The following is a 14,190-nucleotide window of genomic DNA, read 5'->3' as shown; positions in this document are numbered from 1 at the left end:
TTCCCCTTGCAGAGGAATGGGGAGAATACATATGAAAAGCACCTTGCGGCGTGTTGCTTCCAGCGAGAAGGCCTCTAAAGGGGAGTGTGGCCCAACGAAGCAGCGCTGTGTGTGAGGCGTTTTTTTTTCTTTAAATTATTATTTCGCTTTTCTCTCTCCCCCGTCCAAACACGCAGGCATACCCCATGCAGAGAAAATGATGGGGCTTCTTGGCGATGACGCCGCGTGTACGTGCCTCTGCATACTGTCTGTGTGCCTGAGTGTGAGTGTGTGTGCTTTTTTTTTGTTGGTTGTCTGCGGGTCGACTTGCGTCACCGCTGCCTGCGCCGCTGCTGCTGCTGCTGGTGGTGGTGGTGGTGGTTACTATTTTTGCTCAACTTTTTATGCGTTTCAAGCAACGCCCTTGCCAGCGCTGCGTGCTGAGGACGCAGAGAAGGGGAGGGGGAGGGGGGTATATATTTGTCTTGCGGGGGCCCATTTAGCCGCTGCTGCGCGCGTCGGCGTGGGGCGCCACTTGGGGAACGTGGCCGCGTGTGCGTGTGCGTCTGTCTGCCTTTCTTGAAGTCCCCGCGGCATGTCTGTGACGGGCATCTTCAGCAAAGGGCGCGGCATCGGCCACGAGGCGGCCACCTCCATCCTGCGCTACATCCCGCGTGCCCGGGTGCCGTGGCAGCCGAGCCGCTTCGGCCGCGAGAACCTCACGGCGAACGATCTTGCCGTGCTGTGGGGCCGCGGCCGCTACCGGAACGGCCCGGGCAACTACAACAGCGGCTACCACACGGAGAAGACGCACGTGCTGGAGGACAACACCGTGACTATGATCCCGAAGCACGAGCTGGAGCAGTACATGCCGGACATCAGCATCGGGCCCAAGGCCCTCGTGACGCCGGTCTCGCTGATGAGCGCCCGAAACGGCCACCGCGTCACGCACGACATGCTGCACTCGTACGACCCGCACATTGGCCGCCTAGACAAGCCGGCCGTGGTGGACCACGACAACGTCACCGTCGAGGACCCGAACCGCGTGGGGCTCAACGCCGCCACGCTTGACTGCCGTGGACGCATCTATCGCTGGCTGCGACGTGGGCCATTCTTTCAGGAGGATCACTACTTCCGGCGGTCAGTGAAACTTAACCGCGACGGCACCGTCCCCGCCGCCGCCCACGAGGCCCCGCTGATGCGCAAGATTGTACGCCTCGCCCAACGCGGCCACCTCAAAGCGGCATGTGAGGAGTACCGCCGCGTCACGACGATCCCACCGGTCGAGGTGTACCGTGCGCTAACGGCCTGCTGCATTCCAGCAGGACTCATCGCGGACGCGGTGGCGATCTTTGAGGATGGCAACGCAAAGCTCTTTTATGTGGCCCGCGATGGTGAGGTGCTGCACAACGTGATGCGCTGCGCCATCAAGGCAAAGCACCGCGTGCGTGTGATGTGGGTGTACAACGTCATGCGGGGGCGGTACTACGAGAATGTCGTTGTGCGTGCGGAGATCGACCCCATCTGGCGCTACCGCATTGCCCTGCTTGCGCTTGAGTACCTGCTGGACCACAACTGCGCGGAGGAGGCCGCGGCGGTGTATAGCTACCTCGTTGACGAGGATCTCTTGCAGTGCGATGTGCACGTGCGTGTCGGTCTCCACATGCGAGAGGCGCTCGCGAAGGGAAAAGCCGTGGCACTCAGCGAGGAGGTGGCGCGCGCGACGTCGCTGGTGAAGGACGCCGCCGCCGTGGCGCCCGAGGTGGCGCGTGAGCTTCAGCAGCGCCAAGTTGAGGTCCTACGCAGCAATGAGCGGAGTAATAACGGTACGATTAACACGACTGAGCACGCCGCGGCGGCGGGGTCTGTGTGGTCCGCGCACGGTCCACTCACCGCCATGGACGCCGCGCAGCAGGACGCGTTGTCGTGGATGCAGGAGAACTTTGGCGATGTCGACATTGCGAGTGTGCTGCGGTGGGCCCGGTTTCGCCACGCGAAGGATTTGATGGCGAAGGATCGCTCGCAGTATCTGGCACGTGCCGCGGCGTGGATTGAGCTGCTTAGCAGGCGGAGCCACGCGATGGAGGAGGCGCCGCTGACGTACATGCGCAAGTCAAGGCCGCTGTCGCTCAACACGAATGCGAATGTGCGTGTCGCGTGGCAAACCCCCGTGACACGGCCGGACGGGCCCCCGCGGCTGCTTGCGCGCGAGGAGGGCTACACCTTCCACCACGGCGAACACTCCCGCTTCGTGGCGGAGACCTGCCGGCACCCGGGGGAGACGCTGCAGTCCCGCTTCCTGGCACTGCAGCCCATTCACACAGAGGTCTCGGCGAAGGAGGATTTCCAGGCGATTCATGCGCAGCGGCAGCAGGCGCGGGCGCTACCTGGCAGCGTCGTGGCTCCGCCGGCACGCATCCTGCACCACTCCGTCACAAGTGAGCTGCTTGGCGGCGGCGGCAGCAAGCACCAGCGCGGGGCGCCTGCGGCGGAACTGAGAAGTGGAAGGGCAACGAAGGAAGGAACCTTGCACCCTGACGGGTCGCAGGTGGCTGCCGAAACGCGCCGTGGCCATGGTGCAGGAAACAATGGTAGTGGTGGCGGCAGTGTCACACCAGAGTTCTAGAGCGCGACGAGGAGGAAGATGAGGCCTGGAAAGCAGCAGCGAAAACGAGGAAGAGAGAACGAAAGGGAGCAATAAAAAAGAAAAAAAAAAGGTGTCACAGAAGAGCATGGTAGAAGAGGAACCTGTGTGTAGTGGAAGGTCCGGATTGTTTGATTACGTGTTTCCCTTTGTTTGTTGGTTTTCTTGATCCTGGCTGTTCGTCTCTTGTAGCTGACAGGGGGGGGGGAGGAGGAGTTGAGTGGGAAGAGGCGCCCGCATGCCTGAGCGGTGCGGCGTGCGTAAACCAACGGGCCGAAGAAGCGGCGCCGGTGCCACGTTCTCCCTTCTCTCGCTGCTGACTGCATTGCATTCTGTAGCCTTTCTCTGTCTGTCTCTGTTGGGGGGAGTAGTGGTGGTGGGAGGAGACATGCTGAACCGCCACGGCACGCGCCTGGACATCGGGACGCCGGAGGACGTGGCGGAGCTCGAGGCGGCGGAGCGGGCGCTGCGGCAGGAATACGGCAGGCCTCACTACGGCGGTGGGTCATTTCTGGAGAGGGACCTCTACGAGCAACACCAGCGGCAGCAGCAGCAGCAGCACTACTACGGCCGCTGGACACAACAACAACAACAACAACAGCCGCCGCCGCCGCCGCCGCCGCCGCCGCGAGCGGGCGGTTCCGCGTCGCAGTTGCCTCCCCCCCACTGACCACTCGACGTAGCTGCTGACGCCGTGCATCACACGAGAGACACATAGATGCGCAGACCTCATGGGCGAGGGCTCAGTGACTGCGTCGCACACAACCCCGATGTAGGTGTAGATGGGGTGGTGTGCTATGTGCGTTGTCTGACGCTTCCTCCGCCTTGTTCATGTGCCGCTTTTTCCCTTTTTTCCACTCCACCCTGCGCTTTTGCCGCCTCGATCCAATAATAATAATAATGGATGGTCCGTGACCAGACACAGTAAGTAATTGTAGGGAGAGAGCGCCATTTTAGGCAGTTGTATTTATAAACGCCCTCAGAGAGAGGGGGAGAGGCGGTATAGGGTGCCCGTCCAGCGCTCATGTACGCAGAGGAGTTTGCTGATATCCCGCAGTACCCGGCCATAGCCCGCGTTGAGGCCCACGTTTCCTCCGGTCAGAGCTCGAAGCGCAGCTCGTTGACAAGCGGACTCGCGGCACGTGGCGAGGCACCCCGCTTTCTGACGCAGCTCTTCGCGGGTATCCACCGCGAGGCGACGGAGCGCAAGCGGGCGTGGAAGGAAGTTCTGTTTGAAATATTTGTGCCGCTCATCTGCGTCGCCTGCACCACGCTGCTCTGGTCGTACTTTGGGGACATGCACGACACTGCGGCGGACTTTGTCAACTACACCGGCCCGTCGCCCAACTCCGGCGTGTTCGACTACAGCTCCGGGTTCTGCTACAATGACTCTATGCTCGGCCCAGACGGAAAGCAAAATTACATTCCCGGACTACAGCCATGTAGCCTGGCGAAATTTTCTTTCGACTGCAGCGGCGACGAAGCGCAGCTCCCCGTGAGGGGGTTATGCGCCGACGTCCTGGAGCCGCCCTTCTTTCGCTTTGCTGTCGCCTCCGTTGCGCTTCTCAATGTAATTCCGAGTCTGGACGATGTCTTGCTGCTGCACTGGGCTGCCGCCAAGCACCGCGCACGGCCGATGCTGGATGCTGCGGCGTACCGGAATGCCGGCATCGACTTCGTGGACCGCTTTTCGGCTCTGATGGTGACGGGGCCCCTGTACATCGGCCCCGCCGCCAACGTCCCTCCGCCGCTTCTGACTTACTTTAAATCCTTGTCGAAGTACTTCAACCTTGTCTACGCAGGAAGTTTTGACAGCGTGACGGAGTTGCAGGGCCGCATCTCCCGCGGCGGCGTCTTCGCGGTGATCAACATCAAAGCCATGACTGCGGACGCGTTTGATGTTGAGATACGGATGGATCAGAAGGCGATTCCGGCGCCCAGGACCGTCATTCAGCTTGACTACTCCGGCGGTGTCTGGCCAGGCACCGCCGATATGTACATTGTCTCTGGGTTTCTCACGCTCCAGCGGATGCTGTACGACTTTTACCTGATGCACTTTAAACGTCTTCCGCTTGGCAAGCGCCACTTCACGCCGTACTTGATCTCCATGGGGCACATAGACTACTCCGCCCCGAAGTTGATTCGTGAATCAGGGCCGTTGGTGTCGCTTGCGATTGTCTCATCGCTCCTCTACCCTGTCACGCTGCTGGCGCGGCGCCGCGTAGTGGAGAAGGAGCTGCGGATTCGGGAAAACATGAAGATTATGGGGCTGCGCACGTCCACCATGGACATCTCGTGGTTCCTGCTCACCGTGGCCACCATGTTTTTGGTGGCCGTCCTGAGTGTGGCCATCGTCCGGCCCTACCTGCGACGAACGGAGTACGCCACCGTCTTCCTGATCTTCATTGTCAACTATCTCACGATGATCCCCTTTGCCGGATTTGTTTCGGCGTTCTTCGGCAAGTCGCGCTTCGCGACGATGATGGTGCCGCTTGTGTACTTTGCCGCCTCCGCGCCGCCGGTGGGACTTCAGCTGGCCGGTGCCACGGCCAAAACGGTCTTCTGCCTCCTCCCACCAACGTCGTTCTCCCTTGCGCTGGGGATCCTCTTCCGCCACGAGCTCGCGGGTGGGTTGGCGCTGAGCGACTTCAACTCCGCCCTCGACAGCCCCAACCTGTCGCTTGTCCTTGGCATCACCACACTGGACTTCTTCCTCTACCTGCTGCTGATGCTGTACCTAGAGGCGGTGATGCCGCTCGGCCATGGCACCCCAAAGCACCCGCTGTTTTTTCTTCTTGACCCCTGCAGACGCTGCTGGGGCCGTGCTCGGCAGTGTGACGCGGGTGGCGCCGATGGACGGGACCCGAACGGCACCTACGAGGAGATGGGGGCCTCCGTGCGGTACGCCGTGGAGATAATGGGGCTGCGTCGGGAGTACAAGCGCGGTCGACTCTCCTTTCTCGCCGTCAACAACCTCTACCTGAAGATGCCGGAGAATGGCATCTTCGTCCTGCTTGGCCAAAATGGCGCGGGCAAGTCGACGACAATAAACATGATAACAGGCATGACACGCCCGGATGCGGGGGACTGCCTTGTCTTTGGGCTCTCCGTGCGCCAGCAACTCTCGCAGGTGCGCCAGAACCTCGCCCTCTGCCCACAACACAATATTCTCTGGCCGGATCTCACCTGTCGCGAGCACCTCGAGTTTTTTGCCCGCATCAAGGGTCTCATGGGCAGGGACTTGGAAGATGCCGTGGTGAGGACGTCGTCTGAGGTTGGGTTGTGCGACAAACTAGACTGCAAGGCGTCTGCGCTAAGTGGGGGGCAGAAGCGCAAGTTGAGTGTGGCGGCGGCGTTTGTGGGGGGAGGCCGTTTGGTGCTGCTGGACGAGCCCACCGCTGGCATGGACGTGGCGGCGCGCCGTAACACCTGGGAACTGCTGCGTCGCATGTCCTCCACACACACTATTTTGCTCACGACGCACTTTCTCGACGAGGCGGAGATTCTCGGCGATCAGGTCGCCATCATGAGCTACGGCGCACTGAAGTGCTGCGGCAGCAGCCTCTTCCTAAAGTCGAGGTTGGCGGCCGACTACAACCTCCAACTCGGGCTTACCCCCGACGCCGACCGGACCGCCCTCGGCGCCTTCGTCGCCGGCTACGTCCCGGACGCGTACATCATTTTATCAGGCCCCACCGAGTGGAAGTGCCGCATACCAGCGGGACACATGAACCGTCTTGTCCTGCTACTGGAGCGCCTAGAGTCAGTCTCGCGTGACGTCGGCGTCAAAAACTACGCCCTCTCTGCCATGACGCTGGAGGACGTTTTCCTGCACGTTGTGGCGAATGATGAGGCGAACTTCGCCTTGGGCGACACGGCGGCGGACATTCTCTGGGACTGTGCCCGGGTGTCGCGGTGCGGCGAGGCCGCCCGGATGCAGTTTTGGGCCTTGCTGAAGAAGCGGGTGCTGTGTGCGGTGCGGGATTGGTGGCTGCTGAGCTTTCAAATTATTTGCCCCGCCGCCTGCATACTCTTGGCGATGGTGCTTGACTCCATCCCTGTGGAGGCGCCGACGGCGGTGGAGCTAAGCCCCTCGGTGTACCCATTTGACACCATGAGCGACACGGTGCGGTGTTCGCCGTACTTTACCGCCGCAAACTACACTTCGCCGGGCGCAGCACAGCAGGTGCACTTCACCGACCGCAATATGCTGAACTCCTTGAATCTTTCCTGGTACCACGTGGACAACTTTCTGCGGCACCCGCTGCCGCACCTGAGCTCCTTTAGCTGCCGCGACCCGCAGTACACCAGACAGCTGGGAACCATCCCCATTGTGATCTTCTACAACACCTCCGCCCCGCACGAGGCCGCCATCGCGTTGAGTACATTATACACGCTGGTTATGCAAAGTGCGGCGAGTGCTTCCGGGGTGCTGCGCACCACCATGGCCTACGCCTCCACCGAACACATTATTTACGTGACGACTGCCGTTCAGACGATCTTCAAGGGTTTCGTTATCCTGATCCCTTTCACATTGTTGCCCGCGAACTGCATCGCCTGGGTGGTGAAGGAGCGTGAGTGTGGAGCAAGGCACCTCCAATACCTTGCAGGGTTACGCTACTCAGTGTACTGGGGGGTGAACCTCCTTTTCGACATGGTTGCCTACCTGCTGACCGTTGCATTGGCCCTCATTATATTTTTAATCTTTGGAAAGAAGGCGTTTGTTGGCTCCGACACCATCGGCCCCACCATGCTGCTTTTGCTCACCTACGGCTTTGCTGGGACGGCCATGGCGTACTTCCTCCACCTATTCTTTAAGTCGCACATCGTTGCACAAACGGTGACTATGATCGCCGGCTTCGTCGTGGGGTTTCTCTTTCTGGTAATTGTATATATGCTGAGTCTCATTGACACGACGTGGGGCCTCTCCGATGGGTTGCGCTGGCCGTTCCGTCTCATGCCGACCTACGCCGTGGGGGAGGGCATCATCAACCTCCTCACGCTGAAGCAGCGCCAGCAGGTGAAACCCACCCTCACGGCGTGGAGCATGGAGGCGGCGGGCTGGGCCTCGCTCTACATGGCGTGTGAGTTCCCCATTTTTTTCGTGTTTATGCTTGTCATGGACCACCCTCGATTTCGGCTTAGAATGCAGAAACGCTCCTACCACCCTGACGCCAGAAGTGTGCCCGAGGCGCACGAGGACAGTGATGTGGAGGATGAACGGGAATACATCAACAATCAGGTGAGCAGAAGCGAATTGGTCGGGGATGCCGTGGATGTGATTAACTTGCGCAAGGTGTACGGCAACGGCAAGGTGGCGGTCAAGGACATCACCTTTGGCGTAGTGAGAGGGGAGGTGTTTGCCTTTCTCGGCACAAACGGGGCTGGTAAGACCACTACCATGTCCATTCTGTGTCAGGGTGCGGTGCCTACGGCTGGGCGCGCCTTCATCTGCGGCCACGACGTTGTGGAAGAGAGCAATGCGGCCAGAGCCTGCGTTGGCTACTGTCCACAGTTTGACGCCTGCCTTGACCTTCTCACGGTGGAGGAGCACCTGCGGTTGTACGCGGCGGTGCGGGGGATCGTGGAGCCGCAGCACGCGGAGGTGGTGGAGGCCCTGATGCGGCTCTGCGGGGTGGAGGAGTACCGTGAGACCCGCGCCCACCAGCTGAGCGGCGGCAACCGCCGTAAGCTGAGCCTTGCGCTGGCGCTGGTGGGCGGCCCGCAGGTGGTGATGCTGGACGAGCCCACGGCGGGCATGGACCCGGCTGCGCGGCGCCGTGTGTGGAACTCGATCAGGGCCATCGCCAGGAGTTGCTCCGTGCTGCTCACGACGCACCACCTGGACGAGGTGGAGGAGCTGGCCAACTGCGTCGCCATCATGGTGGATGGCTCGCTTCGCTGCATAGGCAACCAGACGCGCCTGAAGAATAAGTTCGGCACCGGGGTGGAGATGTCCCTCCGCATCCGCGACGACTCCTTCCGGCCGATGGTGGTGCACCTCGTGGAGGCCTGCTTCCCGGATGCCGTCCTCAACGAGTACCGCAATCACCGTTTCGTGTACGCCCTGCCGAAGGACACATCCCTTTGCGGTGTCTTTAAGGCGCTGCAGCGAAACAAGGCCAAGGCCGGCATCACCGACTACGGCGTTTCACAGACCTCCATCGAACAGGTGTTCATACGCATCAGCAAAGAGGCGGCGGCGTGTTGAGCATCCCTCCTTTCTGCATTGCTCACCTTTTTCTCCGCGCGGGAACGCTGCAACCGTGGGGAACAGCGTGACTGCGGTTGTCTTGACCTTTATACATATATGCCTATGTCTAATTATTCTTTTTTTTTGCCCTTAGTATTACTACTGCTAGTCCTCACGCGGAAAGGCTCGGCGGTTGCGGGGCGGCGAAGGCTGCCGGCTTGTCACATCCCCCACAAAGCGGGCCCAGTCGGCAAGGACGTATAATTATGTGTATTCTCCTGTTTAACTGGTTATATGTTTCTCTGTGTGTGTGTGTGACTTTTGTCTTGCCTTGGTGTTTTGCCTCACAAATTAATGCGAAAGGTTTTCCTGACAAGGACGTGGCTGCGTGTGTGAAGAAGAAATATATATATACACACACACACCACCAGCAGCGGCAGTCCACGCAGGCAGAAGCACACACACACACACACACATACACACACACGCTTGCATCACCGTCGTGGATGCGTGTTTGTGTGTATGTGTGTGTATTTTGTTCCCTGCGTCCCTCTCTCCCCCGCCCTCTTTTTTTTCCCCCTCTTATGTGAAGACAATGTGAAGTGCCTGCAGACGTTTGCGGCGCCCCCCCCCCAGTCCGCGGGGAAGGTGTGCGGGTTGTGTGTCTATTAGCCTCGCAGCGGCAACGGGGCGGGGCAGTCAGTCGTCAGTGGCGTGTCTGGACGCTGTTGTTTTTTTTTCTTTGCTGGTGTGAGGGCCTTGCGTTGGCTGCTTGATTTTTTCTTTGTGTGTGTGTGTGTGTTTCTCTCCCTATTTTACGACACCGCCGGAATCACGAGAAGAAACAAGCGTCATGCAACACGAAAAAGAGATTTCTCTATTTATTCCTAGTGCTTCTGCTACTCTTCCTCCACGCGGGCGCGTGGAAGTGTGGTGTATATCTACACATAAACACACACATGCATACGTCTATCTCTCTCTCTGTCTGTGTGTGTCGAAACAAATATACCTGTCTCTCTCTTTCCTTCTCATCTTTTTTTTCGTCGCCCTCGCTCTTTCTCTCTCTCTCTTTCTCTCCTTTCCGCTGGACGTTGACGGACGCACGCGTCAAGTGACAAGGTGGGAGGTGGGAGGAAGGCGGGCTCCCAGGGGGTGAGCCACGAAGGACGCAGCGAGCGGCAGAGGGAGGGAGGCAACGACAAGGAGGCGCCCCGCGCGCATCCCCTTTACTAGAGCCTGCGCCGCCTTTCACGATACCCGTAGGCCAAATTGCAGGTGTGACGTGGGGGAAAGATCCGGTACACGGCGGCGAGGGTGCCCGGCGAGCATGCCCCCGCTGCGATGTGTGTGAGGTGCCGTCCGTCATGTGCGGTGCGGTGAAGAACGGGGGAGGGGGGTTGTTTTCCTCACGCCTGTGGGGCGTGTCCGTCGTGCGAGGCTCAGTTGATCGCCACCGAACTTGGCGCCTTTTCTTTCTAACGTTTTCTTTTTCTTCTTCTTCTTCTGTTTTTTTCCTCTTTCCTGTGCGTGGTTGTGTAGAATTGCTTCTTCTTCGGGCGATCGCCGAAGAGGGTTGGAGGCCGACGACGACGGAAGGGGGAGGAGGCACGAGGCACGGCAGCAACAGCGGCAACGAAGCGGCTAGCAGCAGGAAGTAAGTCAGTACAGGGAACGAGCGAGAGGCAACTGCCGGGAGAGGGCACCGTCGAGAAGGGATGGGGAACACTATGAGCGACGTGTATGCCTTTCGCCGGGCCGTTGTTTTGCTTCACTACAAGCAGCACCCGCTTTCAGGCGACGCCGGTGACCTGGATATTTTTTGGCGCACTCTCTTTTGCACTGGGCTTAGCGACGAGCAGCTTGCCTCCTTCTGGACCGCGGAGGATGTGCGGCTACTGCGCGTGTATCACCCAGACCGGCTTGCCGCGATTCTTGCCGCCTGCATGCAGCAGCTGGATGCGTTCCTCGCGCTGAGCTGCGGGGCGGCTGCGGAGGATGCGGCGGGGAGCCCCATCGACGGGGACGTCGCCGCCGTCAGGGTGGAGGGGACGCTGAGTTACATGCAGCCGCGGCCGCCGCCGCCGCCGCCGCGGGGAGGCGGGGGGCGGAGGGCGGGGCGGCCGCTTGACCCCTGCGCCGCCGCCAACGCCCTGCGGCTGATCGGCGGGGCCCTCCCCTACTGCCTTGAGGACATCGACGAGCTGACGGCGCTGCTGCGCGAGGACGCGGCGGCGAGCGGCGAGCGCAACATCGCCATCATCTCGCAGCGCACGCGAGAGCTGATGGACGTGGCGAATCGGACGGAGAGCCCCTTCGCCGCGGACTTCGCCTACCACTTCTTCTTCCGCGGCGACGCCTGCGTTTTGGCGGAGGACTGCCCGCCCTCGCTTTCGCCCCCGCCGGGCACGCAACTCGTGCAGCTGCTTCTGAAGCTGCTCTTCATGCCCGGCGTCATGACGGCCGCCGCACCGTGCCGGGAGACGCAGCCGCGGCAAGACCCGCGCGCCATCGCGGAGGCGGCTGTCAACGCGGAGTTGCAGCTGCTGCTCCGCCGCGGATGCGTGCCGCCCGCCCTCCTCCTCAGCCTTCTGCGCGGTGCAGCACCGGGCGGCGTCCAGGGCCGTTTGGCCAACACCCAAAACGACAGCGGCGGCAGCAACAGCGTGTTGCTGGGGGGCAGCTGCTCACGTGCGGCGCCAGCGCTTTCGCTGGGTAGCGATTACCACGCCATCATTCTCCGCACGCTTCTCCTGCTGCTCTCCGGGCCCATCTACACCTCCGCTGCAGAAGCGGCCCCGGCGACGGCAGCGGGGGCGGAGGCGGGAAAACGCAGTTGCTCAAAGCAGCGACGCGAGGCGACGATTGCGCTGATGTCCAATGAATTGTTCAATGGAGAGAAGCAGCCCTTAGCGGCTCTACTGTGTGCAGCACTGCTGTACGCGGTACGGTTTTATGCCAAGAAGTCCCTGCTGACTCCCCGTCTCACCGCCGTCTTCTCGAGGGGGTCACGCTTCTCGGCGACGCAAGTGGCCGTGCTGGGGCACGCACTTGCAATCCTTGCCATGGGCGTTTACAGCGGGCCAACCCTTCCATGCTGCGACCCACAACTACAAGGCCCACCCGAGGAGCGTGCGTCAAATGTGTTTTTCAGTCTCTTGAAGGCCGCACTGGGCGACGCTGAGCCACACGTCCCTGTTGACGGCGCCAAGGCGACGTCGCAGGACTCGAGCATCCTGTTACCAGCTCAATCAAGAAGCGACGAGCTGGACCCGTCATGTTATGCCCGGGCTCTTGTGGAGGGAATGCTAACCTTGCTAGAGAACCCGTTGACGGCCTCGGCGGGGGATGCCGCGATGGTGAAAATCCCTTGTGCACCACTGGTGTTGCATTTGCTGCTCTGGGCGGTGCAGCAGAGCTCGCTTGCCCTTGACATTCTTGCGCGCCGACCGCATTCCTTCATGGCATTGCTGCACAGTTTGCTTGTGTCGAGTGGGGTCTCGGCTAGCCGCTTTGGTGAGGGGCAGCTCTCGCTGCTCTGCCTTCTCATTCTGCTGCGGCAGCCGTCGTTCCTGGAGACCCTTGCCACGCCGCTGCCATCACTCGCCGCGGGTGCGACCGCGACGGAGGTGCGGCAATTTATGCGCGTGCTTCGAGCCGCCATGCCGATGCTGCCGCAAAGTATTCGGATAGCCGCTGGCGATGACAGAGAAGGCAGCTGCGACGGGGGAAAAGGGCTGGACACACTCTGCGTTCACACCTATGGGAACCTGCTTGTGCTGGCCATGTGCTACGTCCTCTCCCCTGCATCCCCGCGCTGGTTCCGGCCCTTGTACAGCTCTGCGGTGGAGGTTCTCTGCACGCTGCAGACGGCCTTCACTCAGAACACCCTGGCGTCAAGCGTGTGCCTGCGGCGCCGCGTCCTCAACGAACACGTGGCGGTGGAGTTGGTGAGTAGCCTTGCCCACCTGAGTTCGCCCCGGGTGCTGCGCTTGGGTGGCAAGGAGGCGCAGCGGGCCTGTCTGCAGATGATACGGCTGCTGCTGGAGACGATTCGATCCGCCATTGGCCCTGCGCAGGAAACGGATGGCTCGTGGTGCTCCGCCGCCCGCCGTGTAGGGGCGATGGAGGGGACGGAGCTCGTTGCGCTCTTGTGGTCGCTGGCTGTGGGGGAGAGCCTCTTCGCGCTCGCGCGGCTGACCTCCACGGCGGCTGGGGAGCCTGGCGTGGGTGCGGCGCCTGCGACCGAGAGCAACGACGTCGTCTTGGAGGACTCCCTGTCGCTGGCTAACCCCTTCACGGCCCCGCGGGGCGGGGCGGGAGAGGCCGCGCCTCCCAAGACAACCGCCTCCGGCGCCGCGCCCGCGGCGCTGCGGGAGTTTGCGCTTCAACTCTCCCACTGCGGGGAGTTTAACGAACTTCACCGCATCGCTGCCGCCGTCCGCGTTGCGCTGAGCGAGGCGCAGGAGCGACCCGCGGCCCTGTCGCTTCCGGCAGCAGGGTCCGGTGAACTGGCGTCGTGCGATTCAACGATGGCGGCCTCCGCTGCCTCGCATCCGCCCCCCATGAAGGCTTCCCGCGACCCCGAAGAGTTCGAGATTGCCTGGGCTGTGCTGCGCAGCGCCGCGGCGGCGTTGGATGAAGTACAGGCGCGTCCGCACGACGGGGAAGCGAAAGAAGAAGGAGGAGGAGTGGGTGGGGCGGACAGTCGGAGGGAGAAGGGGCGGCGGGGCGCCGTGCCTCCCAGAGGCGCACCAGGCATGCGCAAGCTGGTGATTGACGTCAGCGGCGCCGGCGGGCGCTGGCTACTCGCACAACTCTGGCGCCAGATTCACATGTTTAACTTGGCGCCGCCCATTTTCGACTACAGGAGCACGCTAATCATGCGGGAGTGAAGGAAGGAAGGAGCAGAGTGATAGAGACAGGGAGAGGTTGGGCGTGGGCGGGGCAGCTTCCCTCCTTGCCGTCGTGTGTCGAAGGACTTGGACGAAGCCTGTTATTAGGCGCATGTGTCCTGTGCCGTGGGCACACAAATAACTGATCACTGTGGTGTACAGAATTGCATATATACTTGCGGCTTGGATTTTTTTTTTACGTCACACATGCGCTGATGTAAAAGCGAGTTCTTTTGCCGGTGTTGTCTTCCTTTCCGGCATAAACACTACAGAGCCCCTTTTCGTTTTTATTATTTAGCTATTTCTTCCTTTTGTGTCGCGGTTGTGTGGGTGAGGGGTGTAAGAGAGAGAGAGAGTCTTTTGCTTTCGCCGCCTCTTGTAAATGGCGGCCTCGCGGAGGACAAGTCGGCCTCTCGGCAGGGGCGCAACGGAGTCACGGTGGTGCGTCCGGCGAGCGCGCAACAGCACTGAGCCATTGCTGC

General features: G+C 61.2%; 4 protein-coding genes across 4 annotated transcripts, besides 11 other annotated features; all 4 read left to right on the top strand.

Moving 5' to 3' along the window:
- Positions 1-245: 245 nt before the first annotated feature.
- Positions 246-275: a microsatellite.
- A 41-nt stretch (positions 276-316) lies between these two features.
- Positions 317-359: a microsatellite.
- Positions 360-574: 215 nt separating this feature from the next.
- On the top strand, positions 575-2,605 carry Tco025E_06912 (uncharacterized protein; the record flags this gene model as incomplete). The annotated part of the gene is made up of 1 exon (XM_029373779.1): positions 575-2,605. One exon carries the CDS (start codon positions 575-577, stop codon positions 2,603-2,605), a length of 2,031 nt encoding a protein of 676 aa, XP_029226109.1.
- A 47-nt stretch (positions 2,606-2,652) lies between these two features.
- Positions 2,653-2,696: a microsatellite.
- A 165-nt stretch (positions 2,697-2,861) lies between these two features.
- On the top strand, positions 2,862-3,293 carry Tco025E_06911 (uncharacterized protein; the record flags this gene model as incomplete). Its single annotated transcript, XM_029373778.1, has 1 exon — positions 2,862-3,293. The coding sequence occupies one exon, from the start codon at positions 2,862-2,864 to the stop codon at positions 3,291-3,293; it is 432 nt and encodes a 143-aa protein (XP_029226108.1).
- A 354-nt stretch (positions 3,294-3,647) lies between these two features.
- Tco025E_06910 (ABC1 transporter) lies at positions 3,648-8,834 on the top strand (the record flags this gene model as incomplete). The annotated part of the gene is made up of 1 exon (XM_029373777.1): positions 3,648-8,834. The coding sequence occupies one exon, from the start codon at positions 3,648-3,650 to the stop codon at positions 8,832-8,834; it is 5,187 nt and encodes a 1,728-aa protein (XP_029226107.1).
- A 438-nt stretch (positions 8,835-9,272) lies between these two features.
- Positions 9,273-9,303: a microsatellite.
- A 20-nt stretch (positions 9,304-9,323) lies between these two features.
- Positions 9,324-9,348: a microsatellite.
- A 253-nt stretch (positions 9,349-9,601) lies between these two features.
- Positions 9,602-9,618: a microsatellite.
- A 207-nt stretch (positions 9,619-9,825) lies between these two features.
- Positions 9,826-9,893: a sequence feature (GA-rich).
- A 257-nt stretch (positions 9,894-10,150) lies between these two features.
- Positions 10,151-10,195: a microsatellite.
- Positions 10,196-10,283: 88 nt separating this feature from the next.
- Positions 10,284-10,337: a sequence feature (A-rich).
- Positions 10,300-10,335: a sequence feature (GA-rich).
- A 55-nt stretch (positions 10,338-10,392) lies between the features above and the next one.
- Positions 10,393-10,433: a microsatellite.
- A 110-nt stretch (positions 10,434-10,543) lies between these two features.
- Positions 10,544-13,708, top strand: Tco025E_06909 (uncharacterized protein; the record flags this gene model as incomplete). The annotated part of the gene is made up of 1 exon (XM_029373776.1): positions 10,544-13,708. One exon carries the CDS (start codon positions 10,544-10,546, stop codon positions 13,706-13,708), a length of 3,165 nt encoding a protein of 1,054 aa, XP_029226106.1.
- Positions 13,709-14,190: the final 482 nt, after the last annotated feature.

Source organism: Trypanosoma conorhini (assembly GCF_003719485.1).
Source record: "Trypanosoma conorhini strain 025E chromosome Unknown Tco_14.4_contig_00496, whole genome shotgun sequence".
NCBI lineage: Eukaryota > Euglenozoa > Kinetoplastea > Trypanosomatida > Trypanosomatidae > Trypanosoma > Trypanosoma conorhini.
The sequence above is the reverse complement of the archived record's forward strand: the minus strand, read 5'-3'. Positions and strand labels throughout refer to the sequence as shown.